Source organism: Nasonia vitripennis, assembly GCF_009193385.2.
Source record: "Nasonia vitripennis strain AsymCx chromosome 1 unlocalized genomic scaffold, Nvit_psr_1.1 chr1_random0006, whole genome shotgun sequence".
NCBI classification, from domain to species: Eukaryota; Metazoa; Arthropoda; class Insecta; order Hymenoptera; family Pteromalidae; genus Nasonia; species Nasonia vitripennis.
In genome coordinates, this window is record NW_022279593.1 from 1,097,394 (window position 1) to 1,113,622 (window position 16,229).

The 16,229-nt window shown below is 37.8% G+C and overlaps 1 protein-coding gene across 2 annotated transcripts; it reads right to left on the bottom strand.

The window, feature by feature from the left end:
* Window positions 1-3,429: 3,429 nt before the first annotated feature.
* LOC103317699 (uncharacterized protein DDB_G0290685-like) lies at window positions 3,430-13,690 on the bottom strand. Of its 2 annotated transcripts, XM_031932252.1 has the most exons (8): window positions 10,657-13,639; window positions 10,511-10,583; window positions 10,396-10,437; window positions 10,267-10,308; window positions 10,142-10,183; window positions 5,787-5,925; window positions 5,533-5,701; window positions 3,430-5,454 (listed from the first exon to the last, which is right to left on the bottom strand). In XM_031932252.1, exons 7-8 carry the CDS (start codon window positions 5,603-5,605, stop codon window positions 4,724-4,726), a joined length of 804 nt encoding a protein of 267 aa, XP_031788112.1. In that variant the 5' UTR covers window positions 5,606-5,701; window positions 5,787-5,925; window positions 10,142-10,183; window positions 10,267-10,308; window positions 10,396-10,437; window positions 10,511-10,583; window positions 10,657-13,639; the 3' UTR covers window positions 3,430-4,723. The 2 variants fall into 2 exon arrangements, 1 of the variants encoding a protein (XP_031788112.1); XR_004345144.1 differs by lacking the exon at window positions 3,430-5,454 and having other exon boundaries at window positions 5,650-5,701; window positions 10,657-13,690.
* Between the last annotated feature and the right edge of the window lie 2,539 nt (window positions 13,691-16,229).

A 16,229-nucleotide genomic window follows, 5' to 3' on the forward strand; every position in this document is an offset into this window, starting at 1 on the left:
ATATATGTATATGTGTATAAAAAATATTACTTTACTTTTTAGTGAAGTGCAAACAAAAAATTGTAATATTTATATATTTTGATATCCATTTGAAGGCAGGTTCCAATGGGCAGGTTCGATATGTCTAAATATGGTGAATGAGTTACTACGATTAATAAAAACTGTTTAGCAATGATTCTCATAATTTATAGTCGATCAATGAAAATCCGGGTGAAGCTGTTTAGGTTAACTTGTACGTAGCATAACATTTAATGCTAAATATCAACTTGGATTCTTTTCTGGTTTCTCTTACGGTACTCATGCCAAGTTTCAGTTCTTTGCGTACAAAATTATTTAAATGACACTGAAAAGATTGCTCTCTTGAAGGATGATTGCAATGTCATTTAAGTAATTTTGTGACTATAGATATGAAACTTGGTATCAGAACTGTAATAATGACTAGATAACAAAGTACATTGATACCTATAATTAAATAGCATTTTGTGTAGCTGTTCACTTGAACAGCCACACCCGGCTTTTCATTTCATGAGTGTAATAGAAAAGTATGATTGTTAAATACTTTGTCTTGATCAGAATGACTTACATAAAAAAATTCTATAGAAAAAATACAATAGTAATAATAATACAAAATGCTGATGAAAGTCATTACAATTAAGAGAGTATATTAAGAATTATTATTAAGAAATAAGTTTATACGTTGAATGATGAGTGCGCAGTCCTTGAGTGAGTCAACTGACAGCTGCTACTTTTCCACAAATACATTTTCGTGCTGCTGTTGCTGATTCGTAAAAAGAGATGACCTCGAAAAGAGAAAAATGACAAAAACAGTTTATAAAATTATCAATGCAATCAATTGAAAATAAAAGTAAATAAAATAAGAGGACCTGATAAGTAAACTTGCGTAGCAAGTATAAGCGTTGTTTAGTTCGTCGTTATCGTTTTTCTACCATATCATCGTTCGAGTGACCTTTGACAAAAAAATGCATTAATTTTTTTTGGGGGGGGGGGTTGGTGAAGGGAGCCCCACCGCCGCCCCCTTCTGTGAGGCTCAACCAATGCAATAGCCCCTCCAACGCTCTCTTACACTTTTAACACTAACTACGAACAATAAAAAAACTAATACAAAAGATAAATGTAATAACGATCGAAAATTATTGATGAAAACAAACTGTAAGGGAGCGTTCCGATAAAAAAATATAGATCATTTATAAAAACAAATTACTTGAAGAAACAAAAAGCAAAGAGCAAAACCGATCTATATTTTTCTATTAAGCTACAAAGAAAGTACATGGATTAAATGAACAAAAGAACATCAATAAATAAAGGGGCGACTTAGCTCATTCCGGGTAGAGATCCTCGTCCGACGGTTGAAGGTCATCCTGGTTTAAATTGATCGACTTTGAACCGTAGTCGTCCAAGTACGTATCCGGCTCCTTCAGTTCTTCTTCTTCCTGTTCTTTCAAGTCTTCGTCTTCTTCAGCTTCTTCTTGTTCAGCTTCTTCAGCTTCTTCAGCTTCTTCTCCTTCTTCTCCTTCTTCGTCTTTTTCTTCCTCGATGACCTGCGTATCGTCGAACTGGTCTTCGTCGACCTCTTGGTCTCCATCGTTGGGCTGCTGTTGGTCCATGAGCTGCTGCTGGTTGTCGATGGGCTGATGTAGTTCGCCCGCAAAGAGTGGTTCGAGGTCGTACTCCTACTCCAAATTTGCCACCGCGTTATTCTGCGGTGGGTCATTTTGGCGTTGCCTCTTGAAAGGAAGCGGTTGTTCGGCCGGTGGTGCAACTCTCTTGCTTTTACGACGATAAGCTTCCTTACTGCTCTTCAAAGCTTTCGTCATCGCAATCACAAACTCATCCTTGTTCGGCTTCCTGAGGATTTCCTTTAAAATGGGCATAGCCTCTGCGTTAAAAGAAAAGATTTAAATTAATTCAACTATCGACAAAAAAATAATAAATTCAGATATACATACCACTGCAGGCTAAAGCGAAACGCGTATCTTTTAACGCCAAAATATTGTTGTCCGACTTGGATCCATGCCAAGTCACATTCCGGAACAAATCTTCGCCAAACTTGAAGCCGGCTTTGAAATAAATCGCTGCAGCGTCAGTTTCATTCGCACCTCCAAGGTATCTCAAGTAATGGACCTGAAAATACCGATTAAATTAATTAGTGAATGGTTATTAAACCATCTGCGGTTCTTTAAGCATATAGGCTAGTTCCCCTTCTCTAAAATGTTTTACATTAAGTTTCTTATCATAGTAATATTTAGATCTATATTCTGCCTGAACTAAGTTCATTGCCGCCAAGGTTTGTAATTGAGATAAATTGCTTATTAAATCGGTAATTGTAAGTTACAGACGTGTCAACGTCTCTCGGCTGGAAGCTTGATGGTGTTCGTGGTTTTTGTCCGAAGACTAACTCGTGCGGCGTGAAATCCGATGCCTCGTGTTCCGTGCAGTTATATGCGTGCTGGCAAATAGGAAGCCACTTGCTCCAATCCGTTTGTGACTCCATGTATTATTTTAAATATTCAGTCAGTGTATGATGCATTCTCTCGATGCCGCCGTTTGAGGCTGTTGATGCAAATTTTTACCGGCGAAGCACGGAATCCGGTATGCTGACGGCATAAAGCAAGCACGAGTGCTGAATCACGCGTGGCCCGCGGATTATCGAAATCATGCAGCACGGTATGCCGCCACAATGCTGGACTTGTGCCGGCACAAAGTTTGTCGAAAATGCGACCACGGAATTAGCAACTCGTGCCGTCACGATGCTGGCACGCCATACCGCCAACTTGCTGTCATGCATGCTCGGCTCGCGTGTTTGCATAATGCCTGTTTCGTGCCGCCAACATTGGTTGGAAATTAAATTTAAAAGTTTTTTTCACGAATGTCGGTACGGCGACGGCACAGCTCGAGCACGCGTGCTCGGCACGCGTGATCCTGAAATGCTCGGCATGGGATGTTATCAGGGCCGATAACATGATGTCGGCCGAATGACGGCACCGAGACTGCTCGGAATGGGCCACGCGTGACGTCCAAGTACCCCCCAGATAACATCATGTCGGCGCATTGATGGCAACATGTTGACATGCATGGCTGCACGCGTTTTTGCCGTCAAATGCTCGTCATATGCCGCACGCCCGAAATCGGAGAAAACGCAAAAGCACGCATGCCAGCAATTTTCCATTATTTTGCTTCTTATGCGGGGTCAACGTGCAAGCACGGAGCTTTTTTATGCGCTCTTTCGGCGGGGTATCCGTAACCTATATAAAGAGGTTATACATTTATTTTCAAACAAGAAAAATTAAAAATGAATTACAAATTGATTTATTAAAAATACATAATAATAAATATCACATTACAAACGTAGATATACAAATCACGAACGTAAAACAATCAACCTAAAATAGAATCGCAAATTTAAATAAAATATTGAAAATACTGGAATGCAACAATCGTTATAATAAAAAATATAAACCTTGAACACAAAAATTGATCGCCAATGTGAATAAAACAAATTAACAATAATAATCCCTACAACCGTATCAAGTTTTATACTTCTTATTGTAAAACAATCCAAATGGCATGACAATTATATTGTCGTTTTAAATTATTGCACCTGATAACATTTTTAAGTTATTCACAATGCCATTTGAATTGTTTTTTACAATATGTTTAGGTCTTAATGGTAATAATCACTTTGTCTTTTAGCTTAGTTTATTAATAAGAATTTTAAGTTTTAAGTGCTCCGGTAGCATTTTATTGATATAGACAGGCCAATGACAAAGTAATTATTTCATTTTGGACCTACAATACAGCAGAAAACATATTCATATTGAGGACTCATAGATCCTCTTTATCTATATTTATGAAACACTGGCCGTGGACTCTTAAATCTTCATGTTAGTGAGTCCTCGATGAAGATCCTTAGCTCCTGGCGAAGAAGACGAGCAGTACTCATGTCCTGCAGCGACATCCAGCATGGCTTGGAGGGTTTTTCATTATATACACCTCCTGGCCACCTAATTTAGCCTCATTGCTCATTCCTGTAACTGCAAAAAATTATTTTAAAAAACTGTTGAGAGCAACAGAGTAAAAAAAATTAGGTGCACACTGCACATATGATATAGGCGAGTAAGTAATAGTAGAAGTATAATAAAGATCAACGAAGAAGGATTAGAGAAACCCATTGTCAAGACCTGAAAAGTGAAGAATTTAGAGGACTGGATACTTATATCTTCATATGGTGAGAGTCCCTGATGCAGATCCTTAGTTCTTGGTGAAGAAGATGAGCAGCAGTCGTATTGGTCTTTTCCAGCTTCTAATGAAATTGAATAAAGAAAATTAAATTTTTTGTTTAGGTATGAGGGGGCCCCGACCTCGCCCTTCTCTGTGAGGCTCATCCACTTTCTTAGCCCCTCCAGCGCTTTCTTACATATATACTAGTGTCTAGAATAAATTAGTTAAAATTACAAGCAAATACAACAAATTTAATTTTAATTCAAAACGATTACAAACAAGTAAACTACCGAAACTGTAAAAAAGCGCTATTATAATATAAAAAACGGACATCAATGAATGAAATTGAAAAAGAATAAAAAGTAGTTCGATGTCTGTTTTTTATTTTCCTGTGAGAAAACATGACAATAATAAATAAATAAATGAATAAATAAATTGAAAAAAGGAGGAGGAAGTGCAAAACTATAAACATATTAAACTATAATCACAACCTTTCTCCGCCTTTTATAAACCTGTACACGGGATCGTCCTCCTGATCCAAATACTCGGTTGCCCAATCGCCTTCCTCATTGATGTTGGCGTCTTTATTTGCCTCATTATCTTCGGTGCTGTCATCCTTCTCGTAGTCGTTACGGTCTTCGGGGTGATGTTCAGGAATGCTCTCTTCACTGTATTCCTCAGTCCTGAAGTCATGATAGCCACCGATGCCGAAATCATCTTCACCACCGCCGTTGAAATCGTATCCACCGTACGGAGGATAATCGCCGTCGTCCAGTTCATCTTCTCCGTTGCCCTCTCCACCGATGCCCTGTTCATCTTCGCCGTTGCGCTCTCGACCGACGTTATCATAGTTGTTGTCACCGTTGTTGCCGTAGTCATCGTCTGGATTGTCGAATCTCTGGTTGTTGCCAAGGATGCCTTCATTCTCCCTGACGTTACCTAACTGGCGATCCTGATACTCTTCGCCATTGTTCATTGCGTCCTCTCTTGTGCTGATGTCACCGGAGGCAATTGATAAGGTATCCTCGTCGTCTTCGTGTCGTCGTTTTGGTTGCGGTTCTTGTAGATTGCGGTTATTTTCTGGAGGTGGAGCCTTCCTCTTCAGACATTTACGTCGAAAACCTTCCTTGGCACTTTTCAAAGCTTTTGTCATGACGAAGACAAACTCATCCTTCTTGGATTTCGTATAAACGAGGTAGTACGATGATAAGGCTTCTAAAAAATTAAAATTCATTGTGAATTTATAAAAACGTAATAAATATGTATATAAAGTATAATTTAAAAAATGCATACCTTCGCATGCAGCTGCAAAACGAGTATCTTTTAAGCCCACTATGTTAAACTTTTCTGACCCAGTCCAGGTCATCTGTGTAAAGAATTCTTCACTGAATTTGAAGCAATTCTTAATACATTTTGCTGCTGCTATTGATGCGTTGACTCCTAAATATAATAAATAGTCGACCTGAAATGAAGCAATTGATTGCATTAATTTACAAATACTTATACAAATAATAAATAATCTTGTAGAATCATTATGTTCTTCTCACAAGGTCGGCATACTGCTCTTCATTGGCATAATTGAATCAGAGAAGATCAGCTGTTGTCTTGAAGGGTAGGTACGCAGGTTGGTCTCTGGTTGTCATCCGTTTGTTCTTGTTAGAACGCTTTAATGTCTCGTTCATTTGTCTGTAAAATATAAATTATTACAATATTAAACCGAATGCAGGAAATAAAGGCTATACTAACGCGAATACCAGTGATCTTATCGACCAGCTCACCAAGACATATCAATCAAGTGAGTCGCTGTTTTATCAATTTTTTTATATCGATTCATTTAAACATAGTTTAGCTCGGGATAATTGTTTCATAAAGAAGAGACAGCAGACTTTTTCCGCGCGCATAGTTCACAACCGCTATTATACGTTTATAACGTTCAAAAATGCAAGCTTTATATATACGTGACGCTTTTCTTTATATGGGCAAGTGCGTTCTTGAAAAAAATGGATGCGAGTTTTATGCTTTTAAATCTACTAAAATCACCAATAACACCGGCAAACAAAATAAAAAAAGTTGTCTGCGCGAGAAATCAGACCTATCTATCTTTATGTTTTTCGGGTCGCTGAATTCGAATATAAGGTCAGTTAGGCCCCATCATGTCAGGGTCAAGGTCAGTTGGAGGTCAAATTAAGAAGAAAAGGTTTAAAAAAATTAAAATACCATATATTTATGTTTTTTTGGTCGCTGAATCTAAATCCGGAATCAGTTTGGCCCCATCTCGTCAGGTTCAAGGTCAGTTCGAGGTCAAACTGAGAAAAAATGATTAAAAGAAATAAAAATGCCATACATTTATGTTTTTTCGGTCGCTGAATCCGAATCCGGGGTCAGTTTTACCCGATCACTTCAGGTTCAAGGTCAGTTCGAGGTCAAATTGGGAAGTAACGGTTAAAAAAATTAAAATGCTATATATTCATGTTTTTTGGTCGCTGAATCCAAATCCGGAATCAGTTTGGCCCCATTACGTCATGGTCAAGGTCACTTCAAGGTCAAACTGAGAAGAAACAGTTTAAACCGATTAAAATGTCATATTAAAACTTTCCAAAAATGGAAAAAGATACCGAAAAATTGTAAAAAATCTTATTTAATCACATAATATCTTCCTTGTGTACAGAGAAAAGTTGCTTTCTTTTATATTTTTTTCTTATTTTGCTTTTTTTTTCCACTAGCTTAGTAACTCTCGATGTCTTTCTTTACTCCTTTTTTCTCTTGTAACGAACTCTTTTTACTTCAAATGACCTATGCAATGGGTTTCTTTTTCCGTTTTTGTTATTTGTTTTAATGTCTCTCTTCAGTGTCCAGCAAAAATCTGCCATCATGTTGACATTCCATCTTCCTTGGTATCGATTCTCCATTACACTTATATCTTGATGAAATCGTTCTCCCTGTTCTTCATTGACATCTCCTAGATTAAGAGGGAAGTAATCAAGATGGGAATGTAAGAAATGCATTTTATAACTCATCAAGCAACCCAAATTTTTGAAATTCTCCAACATTTGTTCAACTAGTTCCCGATAGTTCTCACTCTTTTTATTTCCTAAAAAGTTCTCACGAACAGTTTTAAAACATTGCCATGCAGCTTTTTCTGTGTCGTTTATTTTTGTGATAAATGTTTCGTCTTCAAATAGAGTACAAATTTGAGGACCATCAAAAACACCTTCTTTTAATTTAGCTTCACTTATTGCGGGAAACTTTTCTCCCAAATACTGGAAACAATCGCCATCTTTATCCAGAGCTTTGACGAACTGCTTCATGAGGCCAAGTTTGATATGAAGTGGTGGTAGCAGATAGTTTGATGGGTCAATCAGTAGCGTACGTATAATGTTCCTCGATCCTGGTTCAAAATGTGTTCTAGTTGGACATACTTTCTTAACGTAGTGATTTACCCAGTCTCGACTATCCCATAAACACAAGAAGCAGGGATTTTTAGTAAAACCTGATTGTTGTCCTAAGATCATGGTTGCAATTTTAAGATCACCACAAATTTTCCATTGATGTTCCAAGTAGTTTATTTTTTCCAATACAATTTCTAAATTTTCATAAGTCTCTTTCAGCTTAGTCCAGTGAGCTATGGGAATGGATGCAAACCTGTTTCCGTTATGAAGCAGAACAGCTTTCAGACTTCGTTTTGACGAATCAATAAAAAGTCTCCATTCCTCGTCTTTATACGTATTCGATTTTATCGCATCGACTAAACCTTTAACATCTATACAATATACCAACGAATTCTCTTCATCGTTCGTAAAAAAATTCCTATATTCTTTTTCTCTATCTCGATAAAAAGAGACCGTTGTTCCTTTTGCTAACAGATTTTTCGTTTTAAGAACTGACGCTATATATTCTCCTCCATCTTTAGGTAATCCTAAATTTCGAATAAGATCACTTAACTCTTCTTGGTTAAAGGTTTCTGGAGCTTTACTTGTACTAGCTGGCAGGTATTCTTCGTTTGAGGATTCTTCGTCAGATTCTTCTTCAACCTCAGAACCTTCTTCGTCACAGGACTCATCAACTTGCATTTCTTCTACTTCGCCTAAGCGGTCCACATCCATGGGTTCGATACTAACAGTTTTATCCATGACTTCTATTCTCACAGGTTTCACTACTGAAGAAACGTCTGCGTATACAATTTTAGATTTATTAGCCGTGTTAAAACCTTTGGTATTAGTCATACAAAAATAGCAGTCATTTTGACACGTTGGAGAAGACCATATCATTGGTTTTGTAAATTTCAAGTTTCTTTCTGTTTTATCTCTTTCCCAGCGTGTTACCATCGTATAACATCTACTGCAAACTTTTTGTGGCACCCAGTTTACATTTTGATTGGCTACTTCAATACCAAAGCATTCACTGTAAATCAACTTAAACATTTCAGATAACAAAACAAATTACAACTTTTATTACATCCATGTGAATATCAATTCTCTTTATCGTTTGTAAAGCTAGACGGTTCTGTTGCCCACCGTCACCGCGTGGAGGTGCCTGGTTACAGGCACAAGCAATAGGTATCGCTCTTGTGGAATTTTTTTACAAACGTTGCTTGATGAGTTATAAAATGCATTTCTTACATTCCCATCTTGATTACTTCCCCCTTAATCTAGGAGATGTCAATGAAAAACAGGGAGATCGATTTCATCAAGATATAAGTGTAATGGAGAATCGATACCAAGGAAGATGGAATGTCAACATGATGGCAGATTTTTGCTGGACACTGAAGAGAGACATTAAAACAAATAACAAAAAGAGAAAAAGAAACCCATTGCATAGGTCATTTGAAGTAAAAAGAGTTCGTTACAAGAGAAAAAAGGAGTAAAGAAAGACATCGAGAGTTACTAAGCTAGTGGAAAAAAAGCAAAATAAGAAAAAAATATAAACGAAAGCAACTTTTCTCTGTACACAAGATATTATGTGATTAAATAAGATTTTTTACAATTTTTCGGTATCTTTTTCCATTTTTGGAAAGTTTTGATAGGACATTTTAATCGGTTTAAACTGTTTCTTCTCAGTTTGACCTTGAACTGATCTTGACCCTGACGTGATGGGGCCAAACTGATTCCGGATTTGGATTCAGCGACCAAAAAAACATGAATATATAGCATTTTAATTTTTTTAACCGTTACTTCCTAATTTGACCTCGAACTCACCTTGAACCTGACGTGATCGGGTAAAACTGACCCCAGATTCAGATTCAGCGACCAAAAAAACATAAATGTATGGCATTTTTATTTCTTTTAACCATTTTATCTCAGTTTGACCTTGAACTGACCTTGACCCTGACGTAATGGGGCCAAACTGATTCCGGATTTGGATTCAGCGACCAAAAAAAACATAAATATATGGCATTTTAATTTTTTTAAACCTTTTCTTCTTAATTTGACCTCCAACTGACCTTGACCCTGACGTGATGGGGCCAACTAACCTTATATTCGAATTCAGCGACCCGAAAAACATAAAGATAGATAGGTCTGATTTCTCGCGCAGACAACTTTTTTTATTTTATGTGCCGGTGTAATCTGTATATAGACAGCATCGGTGCATTGCGATAATCGGCCATAACTATCCGCGGCTAATCAAGTGCCTAAGGTGCCCCTTCGCTCAAGCAACCATCCAAGCGCCTGCTTTAATGTTCGGTGCTGCGAAATGCGCGAAAATCTACGATTCTTCCGTCGATCGTCGCGCAATTTTTAGAACAAGAGAAATATAATAACGGAGCATCCGAGCTCCGGTAGAGTCCCTCTGCCCGTTGCCAGCCAGAAAATGTCTTTATACCGCATCCGATCCTCCAAAGCCTTCGACGAGAAACAAAAAATTAATTTTTTCTCGCGCAGCTGCTCGGAGATACAATACTCACTTCACAGTTTGTTCCACATTTTCTAATCTTGTTCCATATTCACTGAAATTGAACGAAATTTTGTTAGTATATTTCTCCAATAACTTTAGTATTAGATTCATAAGTAAAACTTGAACAAATTTTACCTCATTCGTACTTCGGTGTCTTTCAAGGTATTTTCAATATTTCTATAAAATAATTACAAATTTTAGTGCTATTAAATTATTGTGAAAAATAAACTAATAATGTTATACAATAAAAGCTTGCTTGCTTACTTAGAAGATTCTTCCAAATTGGTCAACTTTTGAAGAATCAAGCTGAAGATTTGAAAGAGAGGAACGCATTATAGGCACATTTTTATACATTACATTTCACAGGAAATAAATGTACTCGATTTTTTACGATGAAGGCCTTTGTAGATTTAACGGCGGTGCTGAAGAGTTGCTGGTTTCATATGACGTAGCTATCAAAAATATAAAAAATATCATGAATATCATGACTAATGCATCATTTTTGATTGTACATAACTAATTTACCTGGGTTATTAGTACGAGAAGATGGACGTAATTGTTGCTCTGCAATTATGCTGTTTTCGCCTGCTTCATTTCGTCGTGGGGCTTCTCCGTGGGGCTTCGTGAATTTGGGCCGAGACTTGTTGAACGTCGATGTTGATGATTGACGTGGATCACGCTTGGGCGTACTCGAACCGAGAGGCGGTGCCTGTAAACCTTTCAAAGGTGTAAGTTTGTCAATTTGTGCTGATGGCAAGTGCATGTGTGATTGTGAGTGTGCGCGTTGAGTTTGAAGGGATGGGGATGCGCGTGATAAAGGATGTGTGTGACGGGATGTGAGGATCATTCAGTAGGCGTTGTCTAGTGTCTTGTGCATGCTGGTTTCGTGATATGTGCTAATTTGCGTGTTGTTTGTCTTGTGTATGCTGATTGTGTGATGTGTGTTGATGAGCGTGTTGTTTTTGTTGTGTAATCTGATTATGAGATGAGTGTTGATGTGCGTGTTGTTGGTCTTGCTGTCGGTTTCCTGATTCGTGTGGGTGTGTTTGCGGCGTTCCCTGATGCTGCTGCTGTTGACTGATTCTCCTGTCAACATGGCTTATTGTCTGGAAGGCTCTTTCATCCTTCCTTTTCTCGGGGTTTCTGCCTCCTGATAATGATGCCATCTTTTGACGGAGCATCCTTGCTGCTTCGTCTGGATGTAGAGCTCTCTGGTATTTTTTTTTTTTTTTTGGACCCATCTAAATTATAAATTTTTATAATTAATTTCCAATGAAAATATTAATGCTATGTATTTTCTTAAATAACAAAAAAGATTTGTAAGTAGCACTACAAAGACTGATGAGAAGACAAAATTTCAACAACAATGAAAACTGCAGATTGATTATCTGTTGTTGCAAGCTGTGGCCAGTATGGCATTCTAAAACATTTTGCTTTTACTGTATTAAAACTAACGAGGGAGACTGTAGAAGATAGCTGCGAACAAAGAAAAACACCAATCTCTGAAGAAGCCACAGGAAGATTATAAAAATCTTCTACTGAAACAAAAGACTTTACCAACAAGTAGCAACCATCATCTGGAATTTCAATTATGTTTTGAACGACGCAGATTGATCCATTTTGAAGAATAATGGTGTTATCTTGCTGAAGAATTGATAATTGAAGTGGCCCTTTAACAACTTTTCTGTACTGATCAAAGTTGCTATTATGTAGAGAAGGTCCTTTCGAATGTCTTCCAACGAATTTGAACGTTGTACTATCAACTCTCTTCTGGCGATTGACTCGACAATCTTCCATTCGCCTATTTGCAATCTGTTGCAAATGTTGACCCTGTTTCCTGCACAATTTTCTGCAATAGGTCATATTATTTTCAAACGGGAAAGCAGAATAGCCATCCAATGGTCCGAATGATCTGACATCGTCAGTAAGATGTAACAGTCCATGAGTGTTGTACGAAAGAAATTCTATACCATAAACATCAGGAGCAGATTCAACAAACAATTTTATGCATTTTTCAGCAAAATTGATAGATTCTATAGAACACGAAGGGCTGACAAGAATTCTGATTGCTGTGTGTAGCAAAAGAAAAATCTCATAAACAGCAGAATTCATTAAACCAAGAAATATCGCAAGCCCAGTGTAAAGAAGGATTTGGCGTTGCTCAGTGGCTTTGAATTTGCCATGCTTGTCAATATTGACAGGCTTCCGAGCAAAATCCAGAGGACAATACTTCTCCACTAGTGCTAATCGATCACCTAAAACTTTAATATTATTTGGAGAAAGTTTAGCTGATTTCACAAATCTGCCATCGATGATTCCTTGGAAAATTTTGGCCATCACACCAAGACACACTAAATGCATGTAGTCGAACACTGTGTTCGAAACTGCATTCAAGCGTAAAGCAACAATAGCACTTTCAGTCTTGTGATGATCACTATCTTTCCGTAGAGAATATTCTTCTTGTGTGCGAAGAGGATGAGCAGTTCCTCTATACACCATTACTCCTACTCGAATCCATTCTCCTCTCACCTTACACCGAGAGCAGGGTGCTCGAGAACTGTGTCCAGAATGGCCTAAAACAAACGCTCAAGCAGGACCATCTGCTACAAAACACCTTAAATCAACAAATTTTTGTTTAAAATTAAATACAATGCCAGTTTGAATTATTCTAAGCAATTCGTCAACAGATGGTTTGAGAAACTCAGAAGCATTGGTAGGTTTTCTTGAACCTTTAAAAACACCAACAATCTGTGGAGAACTTCTTGGGATGTTGGCTATACTGATTTGTATAGGCCACATCTAAACCTTACTTGACTTATCTAGCGATGCCTCATCCGTACTCAAATCAACTTCAAGAATGTCAGGGATTTTGTCTGCAGGAGTCTATAGAAGAATTTGAACAAGACCCTGCTCGACACCAAGATGAAGATATTCGCCTCCAGCTGCCTGATCAGTCGAAGCAGCATGAGCTGGAGTTTTGAGGATGGTTCGAGGATCCACATGTAGAGCTGAAAAGCATTTATGTGTTTTAAGAGCTTGCAAAACGCATCTTGCTTGCATGTCAGACATATTGGATTCAGTAAAAGCAACAGCTAATCTACTTGCAAAATCTTCTATGCTATCTTCACCACATACTGAAGTAGAGTCACTTTCACTTATTGTATTGTTAAATTCATCTGAAGATCCAGACTCATGGACCATATCATTGAGCGACAAGCTGATATTAGGAGAAAATTTATTGAAGTTACTACGTTCACTAACATCAGAATGATCTACTGTACTATTAACATCAGGCACGGTATCTGTAACTCTTTCAGGTACAACTTGTACATTAGATCTAACATTACTAAAATGATCTTTACGTGCTCTCTCTAATAATCGAGTTATACGGGCTCTATGGTCTGGTGAACAATCTTCTAATGGTTTACGACTACAACGAATTGATTTTAATCTATACATTCTTTATCTAACAATATTTAACACTACAATAAACCAATAACTGTAATTGCAAGTTTCAAGTTTAGATAATTAATGGAATTAAAAAAAATTTTACAAATGACTCTTGCAATTCTAAATTAGAATGATTAAATATTAAAATATGTGAAGATACTTTATAAAAATCTGTTCAATGCTAGTGAACGAAAGTAACAATGAAAAAAATAACTAAATTAATGCAACCCTAACCTCGGAAAACTTAATTTATTTATACTTATCTCTACAATGAAAAGAGAATGAAAAAATTTTACGACGAGGGATTCTCCGTAATGCTGCTGCTTCCTCGGGTCAAAAACTGCACCGTGAACACTAAAAAAGGCTGCTGCACTGCGAAATTCTCGGTCTTTGGTTTTTGCAATTGATTAACAATAGACATCCAAATTCCAAGTGATGGTCGTTGCAAACGAGCGCGCCAAAAGTAAAAAGCTGCGCTATACGGAAACCATTACGAATGTCAACAAATTGCCAACATGACGGCCTTCCAATTATATGCGACAACGTGCCGATATTTTGCCCGCGCCAAATGCGCGTTTGAAAAATCGAAATTTTTTTACGCGCACGACCACAACATGACAAGACAGAGCCGTCATACGTGCCGAACATTCATGCTCTTGGACTGCTCTGCACGCGCTGTTATCTGGGCCCTGCTCCATGACCCGGAAATGACAGCATTGTGCTCAGCACAATGCTGGCACGCGGGAGCCTTTCTACAATGCGTTCCGTTCCGTCTGTTCTATTCTGTGCGTTCTGTTCCGTTGCTCCGCGGAACGCACATTGCAGTTGCCCATCTACGCGTTTATATAAGTTTGGTTATTGACATGTAACCGAAACAGTTTCTCTACTTACAACTCTTATTAATTTATGCGTGTCGCTTGTGCTCCGAAAAGTTTCTTGCTCCGAAATGCTTTTTTGTCAAAAGGATTATTTCTAAGGTAATTTATCGATAAATTGTTTTTATAAGATATCATGCCCAATTATTTTCATAATATATTTAATTATAGTACTGATTTATTTATTTTAAACTTTTTATTGTTTGCAATGTGTAAGATTATTGATGTGTAACTAGATTTGTGACATGATTTACAGTTATTTATTTATTTTCAAGTTTAATGTCAAATATTTATATGTTCTAGAAAATCACAGCTACACTGGACTTAATGCCCTTCTAATACTACGTTTTAAAAAACGATGGCTCACAAGATCATACAGTTGAATAAAATTGTTTACACTCATGTGCATAAAATTATAAAATTCTTCATGATCTTTTAAAGCAAAATATTTAAATATTTGGTCAAATGTACCATATTGATCCTTTAATTGAGGATAAATATGTGGTTTTGTCCACCATCTTCTAACTCGTCTCTTCTCTATTTTTTTCAACAATTCAATCAAAATTTGACTTTGACATATCAAAGCTAATTGTTTTATTTGTTTATAACTTTGATTGTAATGCATTTTTCGGAGCACAAGTGATACGCATAGACCAATGACAGAGTTGTAGTAGAGAAACTGTTACGGTTACATGTGAATAACCAAACTTATATAAACGCGTAGATTGGCAACTGCAATGCGCGTTCCGCGGAGCAACGGAACAGAACAGACGGAACGGAACGCATTGTAGAAAGGCTCCGGTGCAAGCATCGTGCCGGCACTTAAATTAAGAAAAAAGAAAAAAATGTTACTCGAGCGGGGATCGAACCCTGAACCTTTCAGTTAACAGGCTGGCACTTTACCACTCGACCACGAACACTTGTTACAAGTCATAGCTAATTGTGTCCTTATATACTGCGAGCAGCTGTTGATGTAAATAAAGTTGCAAGTTATTGTAATAAACAATCGCCAAAATTATTATTAACGCGTTTAACAACATTGATATTCGCCGCTTACTTCGTGTAAGGCGCGAAACTGGCAGAATGCTATAAATTCGGTAGTCATGAAAGAGTAGTCATAATAATATAATTAATAAAAATTGGCAAGGAACAAAGACCGGTGGATAAATAATAGCCCAAATTAACAAAATCAACAGCCTTAAAATATAATACATTGAAAAGCCTTATTTCGTGAATTGTGCGGCTGAAAATTTTCTAAGTTTCCCAGCCAACAAAGCCAGCATTCTGCGAGAATGTCGTTCCGACAGAATGCTGTCATGGCGAACAGCACGCCCAGCAGGCATTCTGCTAGCACTCTGACAGCGCCAAATGTTAATAAATTTTGAACACGGGTCGAAGGCACAATGCCGTCATGTAGCTCCTCAAAATGTCGTCATAATGCTGCCATGAGTGCCGGTGTCATACAGCCGGCACTCATGGCCGTCATTCTGACAAAGTTTCGTGCCGTCGCAATGTGATCACGCGTGCTGGCACGCTGTGCCGCCAAAATGTCAACATTATGACTTCCCGAATGGCAGGAAAAAAAAATTGTTGAAAATTCCAACGAAAGATATCTTAGGGACGTCACAATGACGGAACGAGCGGCCAGCATGCGTGACCCCAAAATGCCCGGTACGCGATGTTATCGGGGCAGATAACACCGTGTCGGCATAATGCCAGCAATAAGACAGCACACATGCCGCGCTCGTGACGGTAGTGTGCCCCGGCTTTTTG